A 19175-nucleotide genomic window follows, 5' to 3' on the forward strand; every position below is an offset into this window, starting at 1 on the left:
GTTTGAACATTTGCCCTAAAAATCTAAAGTGAACTTAATTGGTTTAAAAAAAATATATATAAATAGTTTAACACTGACTATCACTCTTTGGAAAACCGTGATAGTCAAGCACTCTAGCTCAGTGCTAAGGATCTACCTCCCTCTGATATGTGGGGCAGCACGGTAGCATTGTGGGGCAGCACGGTAGCATTGTGGTTAGCACAATTGCTTCACAGCTCCAGGGTCCCAGGTTCGATTCCTGGCTTGGGTCACTATCTGTGTGGAGTCTGCACGTTCTCCCCGTGTGCGCGTGGGTTTCCTCCGGGTGCTCCGGTTTCCTCCCACAGCCCCAAAATGTGCAGGTTAGGTGGATTGGCCATGCTAAATTGCCCTTAGTGTTGGGTGGGGTTACTGGGTTATGGGGATAGGGTGGAGGTGTGGACCTTGGGTAGTGTGCTCTTTCCAAGAGCTGGTGCAGACTCGATGGGCCGAATGGCCTCCTTCTTCACTGTAAATTATATGATATCTTGATGTTTATAATACTTGGAATTCATGTCAAGGGTCTAACAAAATAAAAACAGGAAGTGGAAACCCACATTTGCCAGCATCAATAATCTAAAAAAGATTATTGAAAGAACCCCCCACCTATGACAAACCATAATTTTGTTCTTCCCTCCACCCCACCCTTTCTCACTTGCTCAACTATATTTTTAATTTTCCTCACTTCTGATGAAAGATCACAAACCTGAAACATTGGACAGGATTTTCTGGTCCTGTTGACAGTGGGTATCATGACGGGAAAATGGGCAGAAGGGCCATAAGTCTGTTTACCACCAGTGTAAAAAACATTTGTGTTTGTACGCTCACTACTTTCAAGGTAGCCCACCGTGCCATGTCAGGAACCACATTTGCATTAATTTCAATATCACTATTACTCATTATAAAGGAAGTTTGACAGAATCACTCCAGATCACACGGGAGCTAACTAGACCGTTGGGATTCATGACCATATATAAGTAATGTGAAACTGGTGACCATCACTTCTCTCGTTTCCTTTGAAGTGTGTTTGCTGACCTTTCATAGCGCTGCACTCGCAGGTGCTCCAACCCTTTCCATGATGCACAGGCAAGACCAGCAAATAGGCATGGGAGTCTCCAATGCCCAAATGGGTGTGCTGGGCACGGTCATTCCCTTGCACACATCTTTTGGGACTCTTATTTTACCTTCTAAATAAGCTAATTAGAATCAATAGTTCAGTTGGTGGGAGGTGTCAGAAATATGACTTTATTGCTAATTATTCACTTGAATACGCTTGAATAAGAACTGAATAAAAACATGGAATCTCATATTAAACAATACATAAAGTCAAGCACATGGCAAAAGCATTAGGCACACAAAATAAATCACTTTAAACACAAACAAACAAATAGATGGTTCAAGAATTCAGGAGCAAGGACCTCGACCACGAGGTCCTCCTATTAAGGGAATTCTTATCTCTGGTTTAACCCCTCATTTACTTTCATTGGCTTCTAATTCTCAGCTGAGACCTCCTGGTTTGTACAAATTAATGTCTGTTACTGAGAGGATGATTTGTTAATCAAAGATTGGACATTACTTAAAATTGACTGGTGCCTATCAAAACTAGCTCAGCATCTGCATGCGCAGTCTTAGGAAAATTACTGGATATGTTTCCCACATTTTGCTATGGCTCACGCCTCGGTGGAGACCTTGCTGTAACTGATTAGTTGATTAGACCGAGAACAATACATCCTTAGTGCTGAATAGACTGAAATACAATGGTTAATTCATGTGAAACAATGACTGGATTCCCACAGTCAAGACACTTTAAATAATTTTACCTCTCAGCTACATGCATTCAACTAATAATAATCTTTTATTGTCACAAGTAGGCTTACATTAACACTGCAATGAGGTTACCGTGAAACGCTCCTAGTCGCCACATTCCAGCACCTGTTCAGGTATACAGAGAGAGAATGCGTAATGTTCAAATTACCTAACAGCACATCTTTTGGGAACTTGGGGAGGAAACCGGAGCACTCGGAGGAAACCCAAGCAGACACGGGGAGAACGTGCAGACTCCGTACAGACAGTGACCCAAGCTGGGAATCGAACCTGGAACCCTGGCTCTGTGAAGCCATATTGCTAGCCATAATGCTAACCACTATGCTACCATGCACCTATATGAATAAATCTATGAATAAAACTAGACTCTTATCAGGGGTCTCCGGTGCCCAAGGTGGTGTGCTCGGCATGGTCATTCCTTTACACACATCGGGCCTGAGGGTTGGAGATCATGATGGGATCAAGGATTAGAATGGGAGAAACGAGGGAGATTGGAGGGAGGAAAACCTGAACATAATCTCCCCCAGCACGATAGAAGAGCTATCACAGGGGGACTCAAAGCTGGTCTGGTAGTAAAACTGCAGCACTAGCGTTTTTCAAGCTGATCGAGTAATGCAATTGAAATACAAGTATTGAAAGAAAATGCCACTGGAGGGCTCTCCGGGCTTATTGAAGGAGCCGGCCACTGCACTTGTGGGCCGATTGGAGGGGTACTCAATTAATTTCGACTTTTCTGAATTGAGATGAAGACACAGCTGAGACATGTTTGGAAAATTCAAAAGCCAACTAATGGAATGTGACGCCTAAACTCTTGCAAGAGTAGAACCGCGATTTGGTCCGTTGTAGGATTGGCTTGTAAAGACCCCTTCATTGAATCCCTACAGTGTAGAAATGTAGAAGGAGACCATTTGGCCCATCGAGTCTGTACTGAACCTCCGAAGAAGACCCTACCTCGGCCCACGTCCCACCCTATCCCTGTAACCCAGCAACCCCATCTAACCTTTTTGACACTCAGCGGCAATTTGGCATGGCCAATCGACCTAACCTGCATATCTTTGGACTGTGGCAGGAAACCGGGGCTCCCGAGGGAAACCCACGCAGACACGAGGAAAATGTGCAAACTCCACACAGACAGTTGTTCGTGGTCGGAATCAAACCTGGGTCCCTACCGCTATGACGCAGCAGTGCCGCCTATGTCCCTCTTGTGGAAAATCCCGAGGATCAGAAGGAACTAATTGAAAAGGGGCCTCAGGCCAAAATGTATCTGCCTAAACCGTTCAGCCATTTGTGATCCCACCGCCTTCCTGCCCCAAAGCCAAAGCAAAACTATTATGCCACGATTACAGGTTTGGGCTGTGTAGTCCAAAGGATACATTCGACCGTTGTTACGATCCTAGTTGATGTGTTTTTGTGATTCTATAACTGGGTGGGAAAAAGACCACAACTTTTACCTTTTTTTGTATAAAACATGGAGGAACAGAATCATAGGACTGCTAATTCGCTTTAATAACAAGAAAAAAACATTAAATATGAAAAGTTGGATTATGATACTATACTCCTTTTCTTCCCCTCCCCTTTATTTTAACAAATACACATTTTTAAGATTAACATGGATTACAAAGTACATCTTAAACTATAATAGTCCCACTAACACATTTAACTCACAGACGCTTTTAAGATGACTGTGTTCAAATACACACTCCACTCTGTGGTTTTCTCCTCCAAATCCCTCCTGATGATGGTCACACGAGAGTTTCCCAAAACCCGCTTTAAAATCTTCTCTCAAAATAATAATAATAATGCTTTCCTTGCGCAGTTGGCATTCTGAAATCCAGACCAGGTTTTCCAAATGACTCTTGAACAGAGCTTCCACTTCACTTCTAATAATGAATCCAGTCCATGGTTTTACATCAACCCCTTTAGGATTTCTTTGTCTTGGCCTCTGTGCAAACTGATCACAATTTCTTTAACTCTCGATTCAAGGATGAGAAGGGAGATTTAATAATGGGAGATGAGGAAATGGCTGAGGGACTGAACAGGTTTTTTGGGTCGGTCTTCACAGTGGAAGACACAAATAACATGCCAGTGACTGATGGAAATGAGGCTATGACAGGTGAGGACCTTGAGAGGATTGATATCACCAAGGAGGTAGTGATGGGCAAGCTAATGGGGCTAAAGGTAGACAAGTCTCCTGGACCTGATGGAATGCATCCCAGGGTACTACAAGAGATGGCTAGGGAAATTGCAAATGCACTCGTGATAATTTACCAAAATTCACTAGACTCTGGGGTGGTCCCGGCGGATTGGAAATTAGCAAACGTGACACTACTGTTTAAAAAAGGAGGTAGGCAGAAAGCGGGTAATTATAGGCCAGTGAGCTTAACTTCGGTAGTAGGGAAGATGCTGGAATCTATCATCATGGAAGAAATAGCGAGGCATCTGGATGGAAATTGTCCCATTGGGCAGGCGCAGCATGGGTTCATAAAGGGCAGGTCGTGCCTAACTAATTTAGTGGAATTTTTTGAGGACATTAACAGTGCGGTAGATAACTGGGAGCCAATGGATGTGGTATATCTGGATTTCCAGAAAGCCTTTGACAAGGTGCCACATAAAAGGTTGTTGCATAAGATAAAGATGCATGGCATTAAGGGGAAAGTAGTAGCATGGATAGAGGATTGGTTAATTAATAGAAAGCAAAGAGTGGGGTTTAATGGGTGTTTCTCTGGTTGGCAATCAGTAGCTAGTGGTGTCCCTCGGGGATCAGTGTTGGGCCCACAAATGTTCACAATTTACATAGATGATTTGGAGTTGGGGACCAAGTGCAATGTGTCCAAGTTTGCAGACGACACTAAGGTGAGTGATAAAGCAAAGAGTGTAGAGGATACTGGAAGTCTGCAGAGGGATTTGGATAGGCTAAGTGAATGGGCTAGGGTCTGGCAGATGGAATACAATGTTGACAAATGTGAGGTTATCCATTTTGGTAGGAATAACAGCAAAAGGGATTATTACTTAAATGATAAAATATTAAAACATGCTGTTGTGCAGAGGGACCTGGGTGTTCTAGTGCATGAGTCGCAAAAAGTTGGTTTATAGGTACAACAGGTGATTAAGAAGGTGAATTGAGTTTTGTCCTTGATTGCTAGAGGGATGGAGTTTAAGACTAGGGAGGTTATACTGCAACTGTATAAGGTGTTCGTGAGGCCACACCTGAGTATCGTGTTCAGTTTTGGTCTCCTTACCTGAGAAAGGACCCGGCGGATTGGAAATTAGCAAACGTGACACCACTGTTTAAAAAGGAGGGAGCTGGAGGGTATGCAGAGGAGATTCACTTGGTTAATCCCAGAGTTGAGGGGGTTGGATTACGAGGAGAGATTGAGTAGACTGAGACTGTACTCGTTGGAATTCCGAAGAATGCTGGGAGATCTTATAGAAACATATAAAATTATGAAGGGACTAGATAGGATAGATGCGGGGGGAGGTTGTTTCCACGGAGGTTGTTTCCACTGGCGGGTGAAAGCAGAACTAGGGGGCATAGCCTCAAAAAAAGAGGAGATAGATTTAGGACTGAGTTTAGGAGGAACCTCTTCACCCAAAGGGTTGTGAATCTATGGAATTCCCTGCCCAGTGAAGCAGTTGAGGCTCCTTCATTAAATGTTTTCAAGATAAAGATAGATAGTTGTTTAAAGAATAAAGGAATAAAGGTGTTCGGGTGGGAAAGTGGAGCCGAGTCCGCAAAAGATCAACCATGCAGGGGCTGGTTTAGCACACTGGGCTAAATCGCTGGCTTTTAAAGCAGACCAAGGCAGGCCAGCAGCACGGTTCGATTCCCGTACCAGCCTCCCCAAAAAGGTGCCGGAATGTGGCGACTAGGGGCTTTTCACAGTAACTCCATTTGAAGCCTACTTGTGACAATAAGCGATTTTCATTTCATTTCATGATCTCATTGAATGGCGGAGCAGGCTCGAAGGGCCAGATCGTCTACTCCTGCTCCTAGTTTTTACATTCTTATGATTCTCAGACTGTATTAAAATCGCACCAGATGTTTAACTTATCTCTGTCCTATTTTAAATCTGGTTACTTGAATTCTTCTGAAGAGTACCTTGGTCTCTGTTCACTTAACTCCAGTTGTATTAAACATTCTTTCTGTCCCAATCCCTGGTTATCTGGGTTGTAGCTTGTTCCTTAGGAAACCTGTTGAGAGCAGTTCACTTGCTGGTGTCCTGTCTCCAATTGCCCACCAATTCAACTAAAACTAAAACCTAACAGCTTCTCTACCTTACAAGGCCACAGTTGCAAAGCAATCACTGCTGTTTTATTTATTTTCACACCATACCCTTCTCTAGGCAAAATAGAAACTCAGTTGGAACTTAATTATCCCCCACACATACCCAGCATGAATCTAACAGTAGGTTTTATCCTACCAGGCACAGAAAAATTAACTTAATCCCACTTAAAACTACATCTTGTTTCTAATGTCTATCTATACAAATATAAATCCCTTAAAACTACCCTTGTTTTCTTAACTCAGTGCCCAGGTTCTGCTTCTGCCACCTGACAAAACTCATTGACATCCAAGTGCCTGTGTTAAAACACTGTCAAATGTGTGCCAGTTTGGGTAGAGTTGGACCTGGGTGCACTACTGGTCATCTGGAAACCTGTAATAGTGCTGCCAAGGGACTAAGTGGGGATGTAATGCTGGGATAATAGGAACTCATGGGCCCCACAGACTCCCTAGTTAGCGAATGTAAGGTGACCATTTCCAGGCGTATGTTCATTTACATTCCTGTTCATTGCTTCCACAGAGATGAGCACGAGGGCATGATGGATAGAACAGGAAATATTCATCATGGCAATCAAGCCACAAAAGAGGAGGTGAAGGGCCATTTGCTGCTAGGCAGGGCAAAGACGAGATCCTCAACCTGCTCAGTACCCAGAAGCAGAGGCTGCCAGAGACATTGCATCTGATATGAGGAAGGGGGTACAAAAGACACCTCTCCTTCCTTCCTTCAGATGAGTAGGTGCCTTTGCATGTCTATGGATGTGGTGGCGCACATTCTCTGAGAGGAGTTGACACTGCAGGGACCAGGAAGCCATTCCTTGTAACTGGCTCACAAAGTAATTTCTTTGAGAGTAGCTCGTTCCAAAGGTCCACTGAGGACCTTTGCAAATTTCTTAAGCATCTGCTCACAAATGCATCCAAATGGTTACGGAGTTCCTATTTAGTCAGTCTGACAATTATGTCCTTTTCTTCCTGGATGAAGCCAGCCAGGCTGCAAGAGTAGTGGATTTGCAGCTATCTCAGGAATCCCACAGTTGCAGGATGCCATTGATTGACTGCCTCATGTGCCTTTTAATAGCTTCCTGACAGAAGGCACAATAATTCATTTACACAAAGGGGTTTCACTCACTAAATGCTGGTCTGCAGCCACCAGAAGCAGAATATGCAAGTATATACGAGATGTCCTGGAGTCTCCCTCTTGCAGATCCTGCGTCATTTCCAGTTGCCGCAGATACTTGTGGGCCCTCAGTACATTCAAGGTTAGCTCCTCAATGACAAAGGCTACCCACTAAAGACGTGGCTGATGATGATTGTTCTGTGCCCACAAAGTGCTCATGCTGAAACACAGCCATTGATTGAGCAGACTATTAGCATCTTGAAGATGTGTTTCCAATGTCTCGATAGATAGGGCAGTGCAATACATACTCTCCCCAAGTGTCGCATCCATCATATTAGCTTGCTGCCCTCGACACAACCTGATACTCCAAAGGGGGAGAGATTGAGGAGCTGCACATCTCAGATGAGGAAGACGGCTAGAGGGCTGATCTGGATGAGGGCGATGAAGCGGCAGCTCCAGAGGAAGAGGCCAGAGTACGGTCCAGAAGAGACAGCCGTGTATGTGACATGACTATAGCTATCCCGTTCCAGTCGGAGGATGACGATTAGCCAATAGACCTGTGCTCTCCATAGAATCATAGAATTTACAGTGCAGAAGGAGGTCATTCGGCCCATCGAGTCTGCATCGGCCTTCGGAAACAGCACCCTACTTAAGCCCATGCCTCCACCCTATCTCCGTAAACCAGTAATCCGGCCTAACCTTTTGGACACTAAGGGGCAATTTAGCATGGCCAATCCACCTAGCCAATCCATCGACCCTGCACATCTTTGGACTGTGGGCGGAAACCAGAGCACTTGGAGGAAACCCACACAGACACGGGGAGAAAGTGCAAACTCCACACAGACAGTGACCCAAGCCGGGAATCGAACTTGGGACACTGGAGCTGTGAAGCAACTGTGCTAACCACTGTGCTACAGTGCCACCACAGGGTATATTCTAGAAACAAGAGAATTTTGGAAGAGCAAAACATTGGATCCACTATTACTGTCGTCACATCCAAGGAATTTACCGGCTTTTAGCCCCATTTGTTTCTCCAGTACTATTTCTTACTTATATTGACTTCTTCAAGTTCCGCTCTCCTACTACACACTTGGTTCCTCATTATTTCTGGAATGTCTTATCTACCTTATACTTTGGATTAGTTTATCCACAGAGTTTAAATTCCTTAAGTGAATGTATAACAATGATTCCACCCGGGGCTGGAATTGAACTCGGGACCCTGGAGCTGTGAGGCGGCAGTGCTAACCACTGTGCCGCCATGCCTGCAGCACATCAATCTCTTGTCCTCATCCTTGGAAGACAATGAAGCCTTGGGAGCATATTCGGGATAATAACTGCAACAGGGCATTAGGTGAGCAGACTTCAGATATCTGCAAACATCCCGGTGTCGTTCCACTGCCTACTGCAGCCTTCAAGAGGCAGGAGCAGCCTTGCAATCCCCATTGCTCTCATGGCGGTATTCCTGTAGGGTGCCCCTAGGTTGACACTCCTGACTCACCGGTTATCTACTTCACGTCTCGGACATATTGTGAATCTGCCCTGCAATTTCTCCACACAGGCAATCGTTCCTGCAAGGCAAGCTTTGTTTTAATCATTGGATGTGGGTGTCACTGGGCAAGAATATATTTCCAATCCTTGAACTGAATGGTGATTTACTAGACCATTTCAGAGGGCAGTTAAGATTCAACTGCATTACTGTGGATCTGGAGTCACATGTAGGCATGACTAGCTAAGAATGGCAGATTTCCTTTCCGAAAGGGCATGAGCTTTTATGACAGTCGACAATGGTTTCATGGTCACCATTAGACTTTTGATTCCAGGTTTTTTGTTGAATTCAAATTTCACTATCTGCCATGGTGGGTTTCGAACCTCAGCCCCCAGAGCATTACCCTGGGTCTCTGGATACTAGTTCAATGACAATACCACTCTCTGCCACTGCTGCCCCAGAAGCATTCAGGCCTTTATTCCTACATTGTCCCCAGCATTACAGACATCCTTGCAACATAGTCGTCTGTAACTCTCATTGATGGATGGATTGCACCAGTTCAACTCATCTCTCAGTGAACCACAAAAGTTTCAGGAGATGCATAGTCTGATATATATGAGGCATTCATGACAATGCCTCTGTTTTCAGTCTTCCAGTATCCCATGTTGCCTAGCTGCTGCATTTATTGGCCTGAAAATACTGATATTCCATCTAGACTTTATTTACATATATGTGTGCCCAGAAAGATGATCCAATAAGGTCACGGCAAAGCGGATAAATCGCAATCTGCCCTACCAGGCAATCTGTGGATCACGTTCATGTATATATATAATGAGCTGAAAAGCAGATGATCTGGCGTGCATACCAGCCACTCGGACTGGTGTGAGATGTGCCTCTTTCCCCACCTGCCACCGCATTTAGTTTCCAGAGTGAAAGTTCCACCCGTTAATCCTGGTATCTCAGATACTGCCTGACCTGAACATGTCCAGCATTTTATGTTCCTTTCCTCTAGCACTTTTCCATGAAAGTGCAGGAAATACAAGACCTGCCTTTTACCTCCTTCCTTTGGTACAAGATCCCAAACATTTCCTCCAAGCGAAACAGCAATTTACTTGTTTTATACTGCATTCACTACTTACGATGTGTTCTTTTTTACACTTGGGAGACCAAATGCAGTCTGGGTGGCCGTTTTGCGAAACATCACCATTCCATCTTCGGCAAGTACGTCGCTTATCATTTCAATTCTGCACCTTGTGTATTGACTTTTCACCTTTTTTGTCCTTGGCCTGCTGCGGTGTTCTGATGAAACTCAATGCAAGCTCAAGGAACAGTACTTCATTTTTCAATTCGGCGTTTTGGACTCAATATTGAATTCAACAATTTTAGATCATTGTCGCTGCTCACATTTTGCATGATGTTTCCTTTTGTACTCATTCCTTTTCTTGTTTCTTTATTTATTTCCATTTGTTTAGCTGCCATCCAGCCATGTGGGCAGCACGGTAGCATAGTGGTTAGCACAGTTGCTTCACAGCTCCAGGGTCCCAGGTTCGATTCTTGGGTCACTGTGCGGAGTCTGCACGTTCTCCCTATCCCTGCGTGGGTTTCCTCCAGATGCTCTGGTTTTCTCCCACAGTCCAAAGATGTGCAGGTTAGTTGGATTGGCCATGCTAAATTGCCCTGAGTGTCCAAAAAGGATGGGCGGGGTTACTGTGTTACGGAGATAGGGTGAAGGTGTGGGCTTGGGTAGGGTGCTCTTTCCAAGTGCCGGTGAAAACTCGATGGGCCGAATGGCCTCCTTCTGCACTGTAAATTCTATGATTCACCTCACCTAAACATCTTTTGTTCCTTTATTTTATCGATTCCATTCCCGTTGGCTTTTGTACCAGGAAAACTTTGTCATTTAATCTTTCCTGCCCTCCACTCTATCACAGAACTTCCCTTTTATTCATCTTGCCCCTTCCCCATCTCCCTTTCAGTTGATTAAAACCTATTACATTATTCACTTTCCTCTGGTCTAATGAAAGGTCACAGACCTGAGGTGTTAACTCTGTTTTTCTCTCATTAATGCTACCTGGCCTGCTGAATATTTTCAGTAATTTTTGTTTTTGGTACAAAAGAATATCAAGACCATTTGTGGTGTAGAATCATTAAGGTTTACCATTTTTTGATTTATTGGAGCAATCCAAAACTAATCTTCTGGCACTGTTTTTTTCAAAATATCCCTGCATCCAGGTCTTCAAATATTTAATGTTTTCTTTTTTTTTAAAACTTTGATCTCTACCTTAAACCCTCTCTTCTGTAAAGCATTCCATGCTCCAACAACTTGCCATGTAAATAAATGTTCCTTGAACATTCTCTTGACTCTTTGACTCACAATTTTAAATTGGGGGCACACCTCAACCAAAGGAAATGGTTCTTTCCAATGCACTTCATCAAACCTTTCATAGTTATTTTTAAAAAATAAATAAATGCCTGCTTAGCCTCCTGTATTCCAACCTTTGATACAGTCAACTGCAGCGTTCTTTCCACTATCACCAGGTTCTCTTATCTAGTTAATTGTAGCCAGAGTATCACTTGCAATAGCTTCTTCCCTGCTCTCACACAGTTACCTCTGGTGGCCTTGATCTATCCTTGGCCCCCCTCCTATTTCTCAGCTACATTGTGCCCTTTGGTGACATAATGCAAAAGAAGCAGATCATTAGTTTTCACATGTATGCTGATGACAACAGTTCTATCTCAATAGCACCACGCTCAACTCCTCCACTGCTTATACAACATCCAGTCCTGGATGAGCTGAGATTTCTTCCAATTAAATGTTGAGAGGATTACAGCCATTGGGCAAGATTCTCTGACCTCCCTATGGGCATGTTTCTTGGCAGCAGAGATGGACTACCATTGGCCAGCAGTGGGATCTTCTGGTCCTGCTTCAATTTCCCATTGAAGCCACCCCACGCCACCAGAAAATCCAAGGTGGGGTGCCAGCGTAAACAGCCAAGAATTTCACATTGTTTACAATCTCCAATTGAAACACTGCTCCCTAAATACTGACTCCATCCCTAATCCTGGCAACAATCTGAGACTAAACCAGTCTGTTTGCAACCTTTGTGTCATGCTTAACCCATGATAAATGTCTGACCACATATTGGTGCCATTGCTAAGACCATCTATTTCGACCATAGCAACTTGGCCTGACATTGCCCCGTCTCAACTCACCTGCTGCTAATAATCCTCTTTCATGCTCTTGTTAACTCTATACTTGCCTATTCTAATGCATTGCTCTTTCACATTTTACTCTCCATAGGCTTGAAGTCATCCAAAACTTTACTGCCTGTGTCCTAACTTTTTACTCCTCCCATTCCCCTATTGCTCTTGGGCTTGTTGATCTGTATTGGCTCCTGGTCAAGCAACATCTTGACTTTAAAATTCTAATCCTTATTTTCAAATCCCTCCATAACTTCTCTATCCAACCTCCAAGCTATGCACACTCATCTAAATCCACTTGAGCATCCCTGATTTTTTACTCCTCTACCATTCGTGCCCACACTTTCAGTTACCTAGGAGCTAAGCTCTGGAATTTCCTCTGTATATCTCGCCATGTTGCTTTCTTCATTTAAGCCACTACTTAAAACTTGCCTCTTTGAGCAAGCCTTTGGTCATCAGGCCTATTATTTTGTTATGTGACTGGATGTCAGATTTTGTTTTGTAATACTTGCTTGATGCATCTTGGGATGATTTATTGCATTAAAAACACAATTTAAATATAAGTGTTGTTGGAAATAGCCCCAATATCTCAAATTCAACAGTTACTGAGCAATGATAATGTTATACGGTGTACTATTTTGTAAGTTAGCCTCATGCTGTTTTTTTCTGTTGATTTTCTATTTTGAATAATTTAAATGATTTTTAATGTTGCATTATAAATCAGCAATGCTGTGAGAGAATGTACATCTGCATTTCCTTACATGGTGGGTTCTCAATTTCAGCTTTGCGTTCCAGGGAAGGCTCACGTGGAGGAAAGAAAAGTAAATGAATCTGTCATCTGGCTTGTTCTTGCACACCTCCCTGAGGCTTGGCTGTGTAGCAACATTGATAAAGCTTAGTAGTCATTCTCTAGTCTATGCTTTCAGCCAAGAGAATGTGTGGTATGAAAAAAACCCACAGGTTGGGAAACCAGGGGGAAACAAAGCTTTACACTAAAAAGAACCAACTTACTGATAATAGTCTTGAAAAAGCAATAAAAGCAACTTTAACGATCATATAAAATTTTCCGATCTAACCTAGGAAACTTGTTACACTAGAGGTAAGATGACATCTTGGAAAACTGCATCATTGACTTCATAAGAGACGATATCTCCCATGTCAGTCTCAAATGGAGAAACAGTCACCTGGAAGTGATTTTCCTCAAATGAGCCAGTTAGTGGCCAGAGGGCAGGTTAATCGTCCAATTATGGTCAGCAGGCTGGCTCTGAAAATTGGAGAGCTAATACAATGCCCTCCAACTTGGAAGAAGATGAATCTTGCAGTTCGGGCAAGACAAAAAGCACTTCCATTTTGAGACATCCTCTTGCAGATTTGAAAACTTCTGAATTAAAAAATGACCTTGGCTACTGGGACACTATTATGAAGGGAAAACCCCTTCACATAGTGATAGCGTACAGCTGAAGGCAGACAGGTGGGGAGGACCTCAGCCTGCCTGGACCAATGCACACCCCCTTCTACTAACCCACGTCCAATCCTGGTTGTTGCCTGGAGGCTGCCGCTAGTTATTTGGCCTTAACCCAGAATTCTCAGTGAGCCTGTAGGCTAACTGGAAAATTGCAATCATCTTCTGACAATTGGTCTTTTAATGCCCAATGCCCTTATTTCATTAGGGGTGACACGGTGGCACAGTGGTTAACACTGCCAGGGAACCGGGTTCAATTCCGACCTTGCGGAACACGTTGTGAGGGGAGGTTGTGGAAGCAGATACATTAACGGCGTTCAAAAGGCATCTCGGCAAATACATGGATAGGATGGGTACAGAGGGATGCAGCACTAGGAAGAGGGTTTTGGCCAAGGGTGATATCATGACCAGTAGAGGCTTGGAGGGCCGAAGGGTCTGATCCTGTGCTGTATTGTCCTTTTCTTCTTACAGCCACTGTGGAGCTTGTACATTCTCCCTGTGTCTGCGTGGGTTTCTTCCAGGCACTTGGGATTCATCCCATGGTCCAAAGATGTGCGGATTAGGTGGATTGGGCATGATAAGTTGCCCCTTAATATTCAGGGATGTTAAGGTTAGGTTATGGTGACAGGGAAGAGTGGACATGAGTCGGTGCAGACTCAATGGGCTGAATGGCCTCCTTCAGCACTTTGGGTTCTATGAAAATTACTTGCCGCATACTGGCAGGTGGCTTTTTGGCCACCGTTCCTGCCTCCAGGAAAATATAAATTTTCATGCCAACCCACCTCTGTACTTGCCTTTTCTAGTGGCAAATATCCTGTCCACAGTGCTCTGCAAGTAAGGGTTATTGGTTGAGCAGGGACCCTGTTGAATTCTTACAAGACAATTCTGTTCTAGATGTGCCTTTGCTGCCCTGCATCACACAAAGTATGGGGTGCCTAGGAAAATTGTTTTTAATGAAACATTTTAAAAATATAAATCTTAGATCAAAATTAATAATGTAAAATCTCTTTATTTTAAAAGGTACCTCTGGAAAGTAGCAATCATAATTCAGAAAACATGGCGAGGATATTGTAGCAGGATGCATTTCAGAACCATGGTGCAGGTAAAACCTTTCATTCTATTAGGCAATTCTAATTCACTGAGCTCTTTACCAAGATCATTAAAAAGAATGCTATTTTATGCTGATTAAAGAACATTAACCTTTAATTTTTATTATGTGAACAGACTTTCAATTTGAATCTGTTAGAACACCGCTGAATGTATGGTGGAAACATATGGGTCAAGCTAGCATTGCTCTAGACCATTGACGAGAGATTGAGCTTGATAATGTCCAGTCTTCTGGCACATGACTGCCACTGGGGATCCAAAATGGTGTTTACAGCATGCATGTGCACTTGTGATACGAAGCGTAGTGGACGCTATCCTGCGGTGCTTGGAAGCCAATCATCTCAGTTACAGGGCATCAATGCAAGAATTCCTCAGGATAGCGCCCTAGGTCGAACCATTTTCAGCTGCTTCATCAATGACTTTGCTTCCATCATAAGGTCAGAAGTGGGGATGTTTGCTGTTGACACAATGTTCAGTGTTTAGTATAATTCGCAATGACTCAGATACTGAAGCAGCCTGTGTCCAAATGCAGCAAGACCTGGATAATAGTCAGGCTTGGTCTGATAAGTGGCACGTTACTGGACTAACCATATAAATACTGTAGCTAGGTCAAAAGCTAGGACTCCTGCGGGAAGTAATTCTCCTCCTGATTCCCAAAGCCTGTCCACCATCTACAATGCACAAGTCAAGAGTGTAATGGAACGCTGGCCACTTGCCTGGATGAGTACAGCTCCAACAACAGTCAAAACAGTTGATACCATCGAGGACAAAGCAGGCAGTTTGCTTTGCACCAGTCCCACAAAAAATTAATCCCTGATTCGCCAACGAATAGCAGCAACCATGTTCCAACATGAACAAACCAAGGCTCCTTAGGCAGCAGCTTCCAAACATTCTCTCTCCTCTCTCTCGCTCTCTCTGTCTCTCTCCCTCTCTCTGTCTCTCTCTCTCCTCCCGCTCTCTCTGTCCCTCCGTCTCTCTCTGTCTCTCTCTCTCTATCTCCCCTCTCTCTCTCCCCCCCTCTCTCTCCCATCTTCTCTCACTTCCCTCCTCTGCCAAGTCAATCAATGCTGGATGGTATGGGGCAGTGCGGAGTTGTCGAATCCCTTTAGCTCATAGAACATTACAGCGCAGTACAGGCCCTTCAGCCCTCGATGTTGCGCCGAGCTGTGAAACCACTCTAAAGCCCATCTACACTATTCCCTTATCGTCCATATGTCTATCCAATGACCATTTGAATGCCCTTGGTGTTGACGAGTCCACTACAGTTGCAGGCAGGGCATTCCACACCCTTACTACTCTCAGAGTAAAGAACCGACCTGTGACATCTGTCTTATATCTATCTCCCCTCAATTTAAAGCTATGTCCCCTCGTGCTAGACATCACCATCCGAGGAAAAAGGCTCTCACTGTCCACCCTATCCAATCCTCTGATCATCTTGTATGCCTCAATTAAGTCACCTCTTAACCTTCTCTCTAACTAAAACAGCCACAAGTCCCTCAGCCTTTCCTCATAAGATCTTCCCTCCATACCAGGCAACATTCTGGTAAATCTCCTCTGCACCCTTTCCAATGCTTCCGAATCCTTCCTATAATGCGGCAACCAGAATTGCACGCAATACTCCAAATGCGGCCGCGCCAGAGTTTTGTACAGCTGCAACATGACCTCATGGCTCCGAAACTCAATCCCTCTACCAATAAAAGCTAACACACCGTACCCCTTCTTAACAACCCTCTCAACCTGGGTGGCAACTTTCAGGGATCTATGTACATGGACACCGAGATCCCTCTGCTCATCCACACTGCCAAGAATCTTACCATTAGCCCTGTACTCTGTCTTCCTGTTATTCCTTCCAAAATGAATCACCTCACACTTTTCTGCATTAAACTCCATTTGCCACCTCTCAGCCCAGCGCTGCAGCTTACCTATGTCCCTCTGTAACTTGTAACATCTTTCCGCACTGTCCACAACTCCACCGACTTTAGTGTCATCTGCAAATTTACTCACCCATCCTTCTACGCCCTCCTCCAGGTCATTTATAAAAATGACAAACCGCAGTGACCCCAAAACAGATGCTTGTACACCACTAGGAACTGGACTCCAGTCTGAACCCTTCCCATCAACCACCACCCTTTGTCTTCTTCCAGCTAGCCAATTTCTGATCCAAACAGCTAAATCTCCCTGAATCCCATGTTTCCATATTTTCTGCAGTAGCCTACCGTGGGGAACCTTATCAAACGCTTTACTGAAATCCATATACACCACATCAACTGCTTTACCCTCATCCACCTGTTTGGTCACCTTCTCAAAGAACTCTATAAGGTTTGTGAGGCACGACCTACCCTTCACAAAACCGTGTTGTCTATCTCTAATCAAATTATTCCTTTCCAGATGATTATACATCTTATCTCTTATAAACCTTTCCAAGATTTTGCCCACAACAGAAGTAAGGCTCACTGGTCTATTGTTACCGGGGTTGTCTCTACTTCCCTTCTTGAACAAGGGGACAACATTTGGTATCCTCCAGTCTTCTGGCACTATTCCTGTAGACAAAGATGACTTAAAGATCAAAGCCAAAGGCTCAGCAATCTCCTCCCTAGCTTCTCAGAGAATCCTAGGATAAATCCCATCCGCCCAGGGGACTAACCTATTTTCACACTTTCCAGAATTGCTAACACCTCCTCCTTATGAACCTCAAGCCCTTCTAGTCTAGTAGCCTGAATCTCAGTATTCTCCTCGACAACATTGTCTTTTTCCTGTGTGAATACTGCCGAAAAATATTCATTTAGCACCTCTCCTCTCTCCTCGGACTCCACGCACAACTTCCCACTACTGTCCTTGACTGGCCCTACTCTTACCCTAGTCATTCTTTTATTCCTGACGTATCTAGAGAAAGCTTTAGGGTTATCCTTGATCCTACCTGCCAAAGACTTCTCATGTCCCCTCCTGGCTCTTCTTAGCTCTCTCTTAAGGCCCTTGCTGGCTAACTTGTAACTCTCGAGCGCCCTTACTGAACCTTCATGTCTCATCTTTACATAAGCCTCCTTCTTCCTCTTGACAGGTGTTTCGACTGCTTTAGTAAACTACGGTTCCCTTGCTCGATCACTTCCTCCCTGCCCGACAGGTACATACTTATCAAGGACACGCAGTAGCTGTTCCTTGAACAAGCTCCACATTTCCATTGTGCCCATCCCCTGCAATCTTCCTCTCCATCCGATGCATCCTAAGTCTTGCCTCATCGCATCATAATTGCCTTTCCCCCAGATGTAACTCTTGCCCTGTGGTATGTACCTATCCCTTTCCATCACTAAAGTAAAGGTAATTGTGGTCACTATCACCAAATTGCTCACCTCCCTCCAAATCTAACACCTGTCCTGGTTCATTACCCAGTACCAAATCCAATATGGCCTTGCTTCTCGGTGTCCTATCTACATACTGTGTCAGGAAACCCTCCTGCACACATTGGACAAACACAGACCCATTGAAAGTACTCAAACTATAGCATTTCCAGTCAATATTTGGAAAGTTAAAGTCCCCCATAACAACTACCCTGTTGCTTTCGCTCCTATCCAGAATCACCTTTGCAATCCTTTCCTCTACATCTCTGGAACTTTTCAGAGTCCTATAGAAAACCCCTAACAGGGTCACCTCACCTTTCCTGTTTCTAACCTCAGCCCATACTACCTCAGTAGACGAGTCCTCATCAAGAGTCCTTTCTGCCACTGTAATACTGTGCTTGACTAACAATGCCACCCCTCCCCCTCTTTTACTACCTTCCCTGAGCTTACTGAAATATCTAAACCCCGGCACCTGCAACAACCATTAAATTCCCTGCTCTATCCATGTCTCCGAAATGGCCACAACATCGAAGTCCCAGGTACCAACCCATGCCGCAGGTTCACCCACCTTATTCCTGATGCTCCTGGAATTGAAGAAGACACACTTTAAACCATCTTCCTGCCTGCCGGTACAATCCTACAACATTAAAACCTGACTCATGACCTCACTACTCTCAACCCCCTGTATACTTGAGCTACAATTCAGGTTCGCTGAACTAGTTTAAACCCTCCCGAAGAGCATTAGCAAATTCTCTCCCCCCCCCCCCCCCCCCCCCAGGATATTGGTACCCCTCTGGTCCAGGTGTAGACCATCCCGTTTGTAGAGGTCCCACTGACCCCAGAATGAGCCCCAATTATCCAGAAATCTGAAACCCTCCCTCCTGCACCATCCCTGTAGCCACATGTTCAACTCCTCTCTCTCTCCCTATTCCTCGTCTCGCTAGCACGTGGCATGGGTAACAACCCAGAGATAATAACTCTGTTTGTCCTAGATCTAAGTTTCCACCCTGGCTCCCTGAATTCCTGCCTTACATCCCTATCCCTTTTCCTACCTATGTCATTGGTACCTATGTGGACCACGACTTGGGGCTGCTCCCCCTCCCCCTTAAGAATCCCAAAAACCCAATCCGAGACATCTCGCACCCTGGCACCTGGGAGGCAACACACCAACCGCGAGTCTCTCTTGTTCCCACAGAATCTCCTATTTATCCCCCTAACTATGGAGTCTCCAATGACTAATGCTCTACTCCTCGCCCCCCTTCCCTTCTGAGCAACAGGGACAGACTCTGTGCCAGAGACCTGTACCCCATGGCTTACCCCTGGTAAGTCCCCCCCCCCCCCCAACA

General features: G+C 44.6%; 1 protein-coding gene across 2 annotated transcripts in view; it reads left to right on the top strand.

Annotated features, from left to right (window-relative positions):
* Positions 1-19175, top strand: part of spata17 (spermatogenesis associated 17) — a 627389-nt gene that overhangs the window by 21938 nt on the left and 586276 nt on the right. For both annotated transcript variants that reach the window (XM_072509320.1, XM_072509330.1), the window contains one exon: positions 14408-14489. In XM_072509320.1, the coding sequence (XP_072365421.1) occupies positions 14408-14489 (82 nt within the window). The remainder of the gene's footprint in view (positions 1-14407; positions 14490-19175) is intronic.

The sequence above is a fragment of the Scyliorhinus torazame genome, chromosome 1 (genome assembly GCF_047496885.1).
Source record: "Scyliorhinus torazame isolate Kashiwa2021f chromosome 1, sScyTor2.1, whole genome shotgun sequence".
NCBI classification, from domain to species: Eukaryota; Metazoa; Chordata; class Chondrichthyes; order Carcharhiniformes; family Scyliorhinidae; genus Scyliorhinus; species Scyliorhinus torazame.